General features: G+C 35.2%; 1 protein-coding gene across 1 annotated transcript in view; it reads left to right on the forward strand.

Moving 5' to 3' along the window:
• LOC106467354 (negative elongation factor B-like) overlaps positions 1-11836 on the forward strand; it is a 26370-nt gene that overhangs the window by 10208 nt on the left and 4326 nt on the right. Inside the window, 3 exon segments of the mRNA XM_013927701.2 lie at positions 2608-2715; positions 8761-8914; positions 11212-11507. Of these exon segments, the coding sequence (XP_013783155.1) occupies positions 2608-2715; positions 8761-8914; positions 11212-11507 (558 nt within the window).

The raw sequence follows: 11836 nt of genomic DNA on the forward strand, positions 1-11836 counted from the left end.
AACTATTCTTTTTTCAAGAGAAAACAGTTTGAGAGATCTCAACCTCTCCTCATATGATAACCCCTCCATCTCAGGCACCATTCTAGTTACCCCCTTCTCTGAATCCCTTTCCAATAATTCAATGTATTTCCTAAGGTAAGGAGCCCAAGACTGAACACAATATTCTAAATGGCCTAACCAGTGACCTATACAATGAAATGCCACACATGGCAAAGATTATACCTGGTTCAGAAGTGATTAGGTCTCCCATGTATGTTCCTCTCCCAACGGGGGTTCATATTTCATGAGTGTTCTTTGGATGCTTTTGAAGAATACTTATATATGTCCCTCACACCAGTCCCTTCACCAGCTCAATATGGGATTCTAGCTATATTTTGAAGAGAAAGTAAGATACTGTATCAGAAGTTATAATTCTCATACACTAAGAATTTATTTCTGATAGGTACTTACCTCCTCTCACATTCCACATTTAAAGCCGATGCATGTTTTCTTCCTAATCTTGAAGTGATAGTTAGGTAGAATTGAATAGAGGGAGTCACATGCGTCAGAAGGCTGTGTCAGGAGGGTTGTTGCATGATGATTTACATGTGAAGATGCTGTGAATCACATGGATTGTGGGATAGATGGGGTTTCAAGGCTCGTGGCATGCATATAGAGGGCAGTACTGAATGAGAATAACTATATGTGTGAGAAGAGGTAATTACCTATCAGAAATGAAATTTTCAGTGTAGAAAAATTATAGTTTCTACCTTGTTTCATGCAATTTGGTTGTATATCTCTGTTTAGAGAAAATTAAAGACTAGTGAGAGGTCTGGACTCCCACAATCTTTAGATAGTTAAAACTGTCTTAAGTTACACTAATTTTATTTTATGCTTGTGTAAAACACAATATGAAGTTAAGACAGTTTTAACTGTTTAAAGATTGTAGGAGTCCAGAAACACTCACTAGTCTTTAATTTACTCACAACAGAGATAACTATTCCATGCTATAATGCTAGTTTAGCAAGCTTAAAATATGTCTATTAAGTTACTCTAATGTTACATTTGCTGACAAGACATATTTACTGTTCCATGGATATATAATGCTACTTAAGCAAGCTTAAAATTACCTTAAATTATGTTAATCTGACGTTACACTTGTTGACATCATTTCATTACTATACCATAGAAATATAATTCCAGTTTATCAAGCTTAAAAGATGTCTGTATTTAAAACATACCTCCTGTTTGTTTTCATTTACGAGATATTTCTACATAGACATTATATACTGCTGTAATTGAAACACCCATCCTGTTTGTTTCCATTTACAAGATATCTCTACAGTGGTGTTATGCTACTATAAAGATTTCTTGTGAAGAAGAAAATGTGTGGTAATACTTGATTGTAAGGATTGTGATGAAACAAAATGGAGCCATAAAAATTGCCAGTTTAAAATCACGTTTAAAATATCTGAATATTAACAATGACTATTTCACAGTATTGACTGAGTAAAACTAAAGCTGCCTAAATCACTATATACGTGTTTATAGAGTAAATCAAAATTTCACTATTTCAGTAAATTTTCATATAAGTAAGTGACTTTTCCAAACAAATATACAGAACAAATGACGAACCATATTGCTTTAATTCTTTCACAGAACTCTTCTGTCTGGAGTACAGTGATTCCTTTTGTGTATCGAAAGGGATACTAGTATATGTATATAGAACAGGTGATGCACTACTTTGGGCATACAGTTAGATGTGAGGGTAGGTTGGTAGAGATCCTGATAAGTAATAAAATTGATTCAGGATACACACTCCTCACGCTTGATATTGCTGGTGCACAAAAATCTAGCTAATAAAAGGAAACAAACAAGAATATTTAAAAGAAAATTAATTTTATAAATACAAGTAAGGATTGATACATACGTAACCTAGCTAGCTACAGTAATATACAAAGTTCTAATGCTACAAAAAGTATTGAAACAAGAAAATCAAATTTCGTCCCTTTGGCTCAGACTAACATAGTTATAGTGATCTGCCAAAGTAGGGATAACATTTTTTAAATTTTAGTTAACTCAGTTTTTATAGTTTTGACTTTATATATTACTATAACTAGCTAGGTTAAATATATATCAATCCCTACTTGTCTTTATAAAATAAAAAAAACAACATTATTATACTTATCAGTCTTTGCATGTGTGTGTGTGTTTTAAGGTTGTTTTTTCATCCAGTATAATTGGCTGTAAAATTTCCTTAATAAGTGTTTACAAACATTGTTTGTTAATTTTTTATATTTTTTGGTTAATGTATAAAAACATTTGCTCTGCGGCACTTACATACTAAGAATACTGAGCTGAAAATATAAATTGTTTATACGTGCTTTATCTTTATTATTATTATGTGTGTCTTTAATATTGAGATATAAAAGTTGTCTCAGTATTGGATTTTATAGACTGTATGTGCCGGCAGTTTGGCAATGGACAATGATTTTATCTTCGTCACAAGCACTTCAGGTAGATACAGTTTCTAAAGACTTCAAATCCAGTACAGTATACTTTACCAAAATTCCTTGGAAGCAGAATTTTATTTCTGCACCTAATATGTTTCTTAATTTGTTCTCCAAGAAGCATGTTTTATTTTAACATGAGCTTTATATGGTTATTTCTTCACAGGATGTACAGGTGGCAACTAAATTTCTTCCAGCAGTTATGTCCCTGATGGTGGATGACCAGGTAATTGGTATATGCTTTCTTGAACTGTAAAGTGTTTCAGTCATCTATTAAATTTTAAAAATTTATAATTTTTCCTATTTTTTACTCTCATTTTGTACATGTTTGTAAGACACTTAACAGTTTTTAAATACTTTTGATTCTTTTATTCAAATCATAAAATCAACTTTGTTGATACGTTTTTCAGCTAGTGAGTATATTATTCTTTAGTACTGCTGTTTTAACATTATGAAAGCTACCAGAAAAGTAATTTGTTAAAAAATCCAGATCTATTTATTAATAGTGTTTAGGAGTTTAGTATTATGGCAGTATTAAAATTCAGTAATAATTCTTTAGTCTTTAAACATCTAAACTTTGTAACATGTTTTTATTACACAGTTTTACAATCATTGAAGTATATTTAGTGGTATTGAAAGAAAAATTTTACAAGGTTTAAAAAAAACATCAATCAGATACCTGGAGATAGTAAAGTTTTTGTTTCAATTTATAGAAATGACTGCTCAATTATGGAAACAATAAACTAAGCCTGACATCTCTATTTCTACAACAAATAATCCCTTGTACTATTTGTTATCTAGTAAATTGGAATGTTGAGAGACCTGGTTAAAGAAGTTAATGGTAATTTTTTAAAAGTTAATGATTAATTCAGAACAAATATGTATTTTAACCTTTTTCATTCAGATTACTTGTACATACATTACATTACATTTTTTCTTCTAAATATATGTCAGCAGACTTACACTCTGTGTATGAGCAACTGTGATTATAATAGTTTGGTAACATCATGTTGTATAGTCTTATGTCTGAGTGTTCTTATAAATCTAGAGAAACTGTTTTAAAATAGTGTTTGTTTGTTTGTATGTTTTTTACAAATCTTGAGATATGTTTAAAATAGAGTATGAACATCATGTGTCTGTGTTCGGTTACAAGTCTTGAGATGTTTTGAAAAAGTATAGTAACATTCAAGGTGTGTAGTTGTATATGTGTTTTATTATATATCTTGAGAGACTTAAAATACCATGGTAACATTTAGGATATGTAGTCATATGTCAGTGTTTTGTTATAAATCTTGAGGTTTTGTAAAATACTGTGGTAACATTCAGAGTGTGTAGTTGTATGTCAGTGTTTTGTTATACATCTGTTTTAAAATAATGCGATAACATTTAGAATATGTGGTCATATGTCACTGTTTTATTGTAAATATTGAGAGAGGAGAGACTAAAATAGTATAGTAACATTCAGGTTGTGTAGTTGTATGTATGTGTATGTTTTGTAATAAACCTTGAGACAAGAGACTGTTTGTAAAATAGTGTGGTAGCATCAGGCTGCTTGATCTTGTGTCTGTGTTTTGTTATAAATCTTGAGTGACTGTAAAATTGTATAATAATATCGGCTTGTGTAGCATTGAATATGTATCTTTTATTAAAGTACAACTGATTTTCTTAAACCCATTTTTATTATACTAAACGTATAGCCTGACTAAAAGTTGGATTTTTTATGGATATCTGAATTTGGGTTTATTAATCACACACACACACACACACACACACATATATATATAAGTCATTATAGTCCTACCAATATTTTAATATTCCAATACAATGTGTTATTTCACTCAAGCTTTTCTCAACTTATACTGCCCTCTATATGTTTAAATCTGCTTACCACTAGCCTTGTATTCCCATCTACCCTTGTATTCACGTAAGATATCTGCATGCTATCATGCAAATGATTATGCAGCAACCCTCCACCAGTAGGAGTGCAGTACAACTCCTATCGTCACTAGTGTTCTCTCTTGTGTGCCACCAATAATCATTTTTCGATTATTAGTCGTACTGCTAGGTCATGTTTTCACTTGTGCTTTTCTACTGATTGTTTTCATTGAATAGTTCTGTCAAAATTTGGCTCAAGTTTTGAATATTGTTCGAGGGCTCTTTTTTTTTCCAGGTTTTTTAAGGCCATATTTTTTTTTCGAGTTTTCACTGTTTTGAAATTGCTTTTGGAGCTTCCATTCTCCTTTTTTTTTAATTCCACTAGTCATGATCTCACAGCTAGAAGTTGAAACTACCACTGCTGTTGTGATTGCTACAGCTGATCTTCCTGCCACTTCAATAATGTTAGGACAAGCTTTATTACCTTAGGAAGTAATGGCTCTGGTTTGAAGGGTGTTAGTTATCATTATGCGGTCTTCTGTGTCACCTGATGATAGTCCTTTCATACCATGTGCAGGTATGCCTGAACATGGTAATGAGGATTTGGGTAGCCTGTTTCCTCCTCCTGCCTATGTCTCACAGTTGTGATTCATTGTGGGAGACTGCCTCCTTCTCCCTCTGTCGACTTAATCAATCAGGTATGTTATAATCTTTGCTTGTCTCCTGTTTCCTACAATTCCTCACCTGCCCTATTCAGTGATGGGCCAGTGGGACAGTATCTAGTGTTTTCTCTCTCTCACTGGATATTAGGGCTCATGTGGATCAATTTGGTGACCAGTTACATTAAGGAGTGAGTATGCTATGTGACTCCCACATCCTCTAGATGTGCATGCCTTGGCATATCTTCATTTTTGTTACCTTTCTTCGACTTACAGTGATTCGGGTTGTTTGTCCCTTTGTGGGATTCGGACCTCAATACTTTGGTTTTCCTTCTCCCAGCTACAGTTTTCCTGAAATCGGCTCAGAATCTGCAATTTTTCACTATGGTACACCTCTCCTCTTCTGGCTTTTCTGTTGTTGGATCAGGAAGCCCTTTTGTCTAGGGTGCATTTGCCTCCATCCTTATTGTGTGATTTGCGAATGGTTCCTTTTCTGCGCCACGAGGTTTTACTGGGCATTCTTGACTTTTTGCACACTGAAGTTGAGTCTGCACTTTTGCAAGCCTTTCTTTCCTGCTTTAACTCCTTTTTCTCCCACCCCCTACTGAACCTGTTCTTGTATCTCACCCTCGTTCTTCCTCTCCCTTACTGGAACTGGCCTCTCTTATTCTTGAGGTTTGCTATCACTTCATGGGGCACTGTCCTAGGGTTAACAGAAGATCTCAGTGACTACAATGGGGTTCAGGTCCAGAGGGACAGCTTCCCACCTGTGGCTTTCAGATGCAGTTCAAGACTTACTTTGCAAAGATGCCAATGTTCAGGGGGATTCCTTCCTCTATGTCTTTATTCCCATCTGTTTGTTGTCCCCAGGAAACCTGCAAAATAGTACCCTGTCATCAGTCTTTCAGCTTTTAACTGCTTCTTGGTTCTCCCATGTTTCACATTGGAGTCATACTTAGCCCTTCATTGGGTTTTCAATCCTGGTCCGTGGATGACAAAGGTCGATGTATTGGATGCATACCTATACATTCCCATCTCTTCTGCATCTAGACATTATCTTTGTTTTGTCCATTAAGGGTGTGATTTTCACCTTCAGATTTGCCTCGGCTCCCTACTTTTTTATCACGTGGTTTTGGCATTTGCCCATCTTCTTCTAGCTTCCTCATAGGCCGACTCTGCCCTTCATACTCAGTTTCTCCCAAGAGAAGTGTCTCGGGTGTAGGTGGAGAAATCTTCACCCCAGTGCAATATCTAATTCATCTTGGGGTGTTGTTCCATTCCCTAATGAGGTGGGCCTAACCTTTTCCCCTTCAGTTGAGGGCTATGGAGCTTATAATTCTCGGCCTTTCCTTTTTTCCTTCTCCCACTACGTGTGAGGTTTTGCTCTCTTAACGTCTCTTTACAAACCCTTTTCCTCCTCCTGTTAGTGGGTGGACGTTGTCGATCACACGTGTTCACTATTGATATCTACCTCACTTTATTTTACTGTTCCCATGTGATCCTTTTCTCCGATCGTTTTTCCTGCCCAAAACTTTGGCTGCTTAGGAGGGAAATTCTGCCCTCACACCCATCTCCCTTCCCTTCATATCACAGTTTTATGACTGTTCCGACCCTGCTCACCTCCTCTGTCCAGTCAGATCTTTCCACTGTTACCTAGTGCACAATGTTTCCTTCCATGGTTCCCATTTGTTTATTCCTTGGAATCCCTCCCAGTCTTGTGACCTTTTCTCCTTACAAGTTGGATTCGCCAGCATCTTTGACTGGCTTATTCTTCCCTTTCACTGGATGTTTGTAGTTCTTTCCGTGTCTCTTCACATCAAATCTATATTCTTACCATATCTCAGGCTGTTCTTTTCCATCATCTGTTGGAGGACATCATTTGTTCCAGTATGTGGACCACTCCTCATACCTTCACTAATCATTATCTTCCCCTCATGGCCGTTTCCTGTTGTAGGAGTTTTCGTCTTCATCCTGTCACCAATTTGTTCTCTGTGATTTTTTTATGAGTGGATAAGTGCACCTTTTTCCATTTTTTCTTTAAGGGGACGTTTGTTGCAAGTGTTGCCTGACCAGGTATACTTATTCTTAAATCCATACCATAAGTCCAATGTATCAAACATAACCACCATTGAGATGAGTTGTTCTGTACGACTGCTTGTAGGTATTCTTCATGGTATTTTACTTCATAAAAATGTTCACCTCAGACTGTACACTCATCGACTAACACTAATAAAGCAGGTGGAGATTGATTCCCATTCCTGATGATCTGTGTATTGTAGGTCACAGGATCGGTCTGCTTTTCAAAATATGGTATCTTGGTCAATAATTGCACTGTCTCTAGTGCAGCGTTCCTCCAGACCCTCTAATGCACTGTTCCCCCTTCTTCTAGTGGAGTATGGGAGTCCTTGTCACTTACCAGTTCCGCCGCTGGTGTGGTGGATCATGGAGGTTTCCTACTGAGTGTGCTCAATTTCACTCATTTGAGACTAGGGCAGTGAGGTTCTGCCCGTGTAGATGCCATAAAAGCTCACCTTACTGCAGACCTAATGTACAGTTATAGATGCTATCAGGTAATGACCAATGCATTCTGCCAACATGCAGTTTGCTCCTCTGGCTGAGACACCATCCTTTCTAATGTTCCTGGATGTCAATTTCCAGGCAGATATGGGGATGGTTGGAGCTGGACCAGCCACATAAGTCCTCACATGTATGGCCAGGTGCTCTCCTCCTACTGTGGACTGGATGATACCTTACCAATGCTGCCTAGTGTTGGACTGGAGGTGCACCCCAACATTGCTTTCCACCTTCATATCATCCCTCCTCGGATGTTGGTTCCTTGTGGATAAGGTGATTTTTTGTTGACACAGAGGCTCATCTTTTCTTCCAGTTCCTGTATTCGAGGTGAAAGGCCTGTTACCTTGGGCCAGTTATTCCTATCATGGTTCAACTGATGTTGGTTAAGGTCAATCTCCCATTTATGTTCTGAAGCACTCTAGCCACTCTATACCTGGGGCCCCTTAATATCACATGTGTGTATCCTCCTCCTGCCATGGACTAGACAATATATTTCCAATGCTGCCTGGTACTGGACTGGAAATACACGCCCACTTTGCTGTCCACCGGGTGTTGGTTCCTGGCAGATATAGTAATGGTTGTGTTGAGACTTGCACATCTGATTATGCAGGGTGTCTCTCTTGTGATTCTGCCCTTATTGTGACACATTTTCACATGGGCAAAGAGTATATCTGGCTGAGAAGTGGTGCTGTCTCTTGGAAATTAACATTTTCCTACACTGAAAATGTATTTTCAATAAATACCTCCATTCACATTTCTCACCCGACCTCTTCACTTCTAATGTCGATTTTGTATGTACTGCCCAATCTCAAAGTGATTATGGGCTAAATAGAAGAGAGGGTGCTAGTGATGATGTCTCACTCCTATTGGTGGAAAGTTAATGCATGATAGTATACAGATGTCTCAAGTGAATAAACGTGAGGGTAGGTGGGAGTTTCAGGGCTAGTGGTGATTGAAAATTTGAGCATATAGAGGGCAGTATAAATCAAGAAAAGCTATTTGTAAGAGGAAGGTAAGTATCAATCAGAAATACATTTTCAGTGTAGGAAAATATTAACTTTTTCTACAACTATGTTGAAAATTTATACTCGGATAATTTTGTTATTACTATAATTTTTTAATCTTAGTATTCAAACTGTATCTCACTTTTGTATCATGTAAAGGTACGAAGCTTGAACTCTAAACTACCTCCTGATGACAGAGAAACTGCCATCACAACTATTGAACATTCTGGACCTCCACCTGATGCGTATCAAGCATATTTACAAGAAAATGGAGTAGCAAGTATAATAGCAATGTATTACACTCTCCACACAGGTTAGTTTACTAGAGTAACTTAACACTTTATTATACCTGTTAGGTTTAAAAACTAACTGTGGCTTTACATTCAATTAATATATACAATATATACACAATAACTTATAGTTTACTTTACTAGAATACTTTAACCCCTTGTTATCCTGTTAGATGTAAGAACTAACAGTGGCATTACCCACTCCAAACTTCCTCCTTTCATTTTTAAACTAAGCAACAGAATTAAGTATTATGATGTTCTTTTCAGTTAATTTTGAATTTTCTCTCTAATGATGGAAATTATGTACGTTTTTCTATAGTTTATTCTCTTAACTCTTTCAGCATGGGACCTCGTAACCATTTTGTTCTTGCTATAGTTTTCATGCTATAACTTTTAAATTAGTAAGCGAATGTTAACAAAATTATCAGTAAACATTACAATGCTTTTATTTGTAAAGCAATGTTTTTCTCATGCCTTTTCACATGTTGCCTATCTATCATGCAATGTAATATTCATTTTAAGATTAAAAATACTTTTATGCATCAGAAAATTTTCAGATTTCACATGTGAAATCTTTATAATGTCCAGATAGTTATCAAACGTTTCTTAAGAAAAACTTTATATTTTATCTGTTATTTTCAGTAATTAATCTCTGTACTGGTTCAGTAGATTTGACAGATCTCGCAAACACCATAAAAAATTTGGAAATAAATATAAATTATGCCTCTTTCTTTCTAGAATGAACACAAATTATAACACAAAAACATAAATGTTTAGACTAAATAGCTTTGATCTCATAACATCTTACATTTATATATATTTATTATTTTTATTATATTGACCTTTCAGCTGTGCTTGGCTAACAATACAGAAGTTACAATGACGCGGCTCACGTGCACTAATATTACCATATCAAATAACTTAAAACTGACCTTTGGTCTGTACAAAGTAACTTGTCTTGGCTGTGTTTGAGTAGACTAGTATTTTATAAAATACAGTCACATTTGACTTATTATACATTATATATGTATATAGATTATTGCTATTTTGAAATAATTTCTTAATCTCATTTTTCTTAGAACATAGAACAGTAAATAAAGAAGTAAAGTAAACAATTATCCCTTCTAGTTATGACCTTTGTACTCGGTTGCTGCTTGACATAGGTTGCTAAGCCTTTAAAAATCTTGCATGTGGAAGATATAAAACAAAAAAAATTTTTTGGTTATATTTATACATTTGAATAACTAAAAAATCATAAATTGCTACATCAATACCATAGAATTCCACTATAATTTATCAAGCTTAGTAACTAAGATCTATTTTAGGTAAAAAAAATATGAAATTTTGAGCAGACTAAAGACACACCCTACCTCATTGAAATATTGGTTCAAATGAAAGAAACGGTGCTAAGAATGTTAAAATTGCTGAGAAAGCCACTAGGGGACATTCTGAGCTTTCGATTTGTTATTCTTGTCATATATAGAAGTAAGTGTATATAAGGGAATGTTTCCAAAAGTGGAAAGAGGTGGGCAGTGTGCTACTGTGTTTGATTTATTACATGAGAAATATCTTAGCAAATTGAAAAGATAATACCTTCTTATTTTATATTCTAGTTTGTCAATATTGGTAATTTGAGTTTCTAATTCATACGAAACTATAGTCTTAGTATTTTGACTTTACAAACATCTAATTTGAACCAGTGCTGCATTCATCATACCACATGATACACAAAAATATGATCTTTATCTGTGTGTTTTTTTAATATTTACTTTTAAATTAAGAAATTTAGTAAGGTATAGTACTAAAATTTGAATTATAATCTACAGTTTGATACCAAAGTTATTAACATAAATTCATGAAATAGTAGTTCAATAAAATTTTTAATGCAAGATGACATGGCTTTCACCTCAACCTGTCTTGAAAGGATTAAATTGAATATGAAACTTTAGGTAGCCCTGAGATTCTGGGAAACATCCAGAGTGTTTATAAATATGAGAAACCTTAGGTAGTAACCCTGGAATTCTGGGAAATGGGCTGGAGTGTTGATAATTATCTAAAACTTTAGGTAGCCCTGGGATTCTGGAAAGCAGCTACAGTCTTGATATGAATGTGAAATAAATTTGGAAACTTGGAAATAATATTCAATGTTTTGGTACTTTTTTTTAAGCAAACTTAGCCATATGGTTAGTTCTACTGAGCAGAGAAATGTTAATAAAAAGATTAAAGAATTGCTCTTACATATTACCCAATACTTTTGGTTGTTATTTAATGTATAAAGCTTACTTTTTGTGATCAACGTAGTTTTAAATATTTATTTCAGCTCGTCAAAAAGATCGTCAAGGACTAATGAGAGTGTTAGGAACATTAGCCAATTGTGAGAGTGACAGGGCCTTTGAAGACCCATTTCTTCACAGTCTTGTTGCTGTATTGATTCCACTTGCAGATGAATTTGCAGCTGAAGATTTTTGCACTGTTGTGTTTGATGAGTTTTTCCTCACAGGAATGACAAGAGAGAATGTTGTTCGCCACATGATTGAACTTTTAAGCCATATACACCACAAGTTACCAGTAAGTCGACTGGATGGCTTGACAAAGGCATTGCAGCCGATAGCACAGGTAATCTGCTTTATGTGTATATAAAGTATGGGTAATCTGCTTCCTGTGTATATAAAGTACGGGTAATCTGCTTCCTGTGTATATAAAGTACAGGTAATCTGCTGTATGTGTATATAAAGTACAGGTAATCTGCTGTATGTGTATATAAAGTACAGGTAATCTGCTGTATGTGTATATAAAGTACAGGTAATCTGCTGTCCTGTGTATATAAAGTACGGGTAATCTGCTGTATGTGTATATAAAGTACAGGTAATCTGCTGTATGTGTATATAAAGTACAGGTAATCTGCTGTATGTGTATATAAAGTACAGGTAATCTGCTGTATGTGT

The sequence above is a fragment of the Limulus polyphemus genome, unplaced genomic scaffold, assembly GCF_000517525.1.
Source record: "Limulus polyphemus unplaced genomic scaffold, Limulus_polyphemus-2.1.2 Scaffold2581, whole genome shotgun sequence".
NCBI lineage: Eukaryota > Metazoa > Arthropoda > Merostomata > Xiphosura > Limulidae > Limulus > Limulus polyphemus.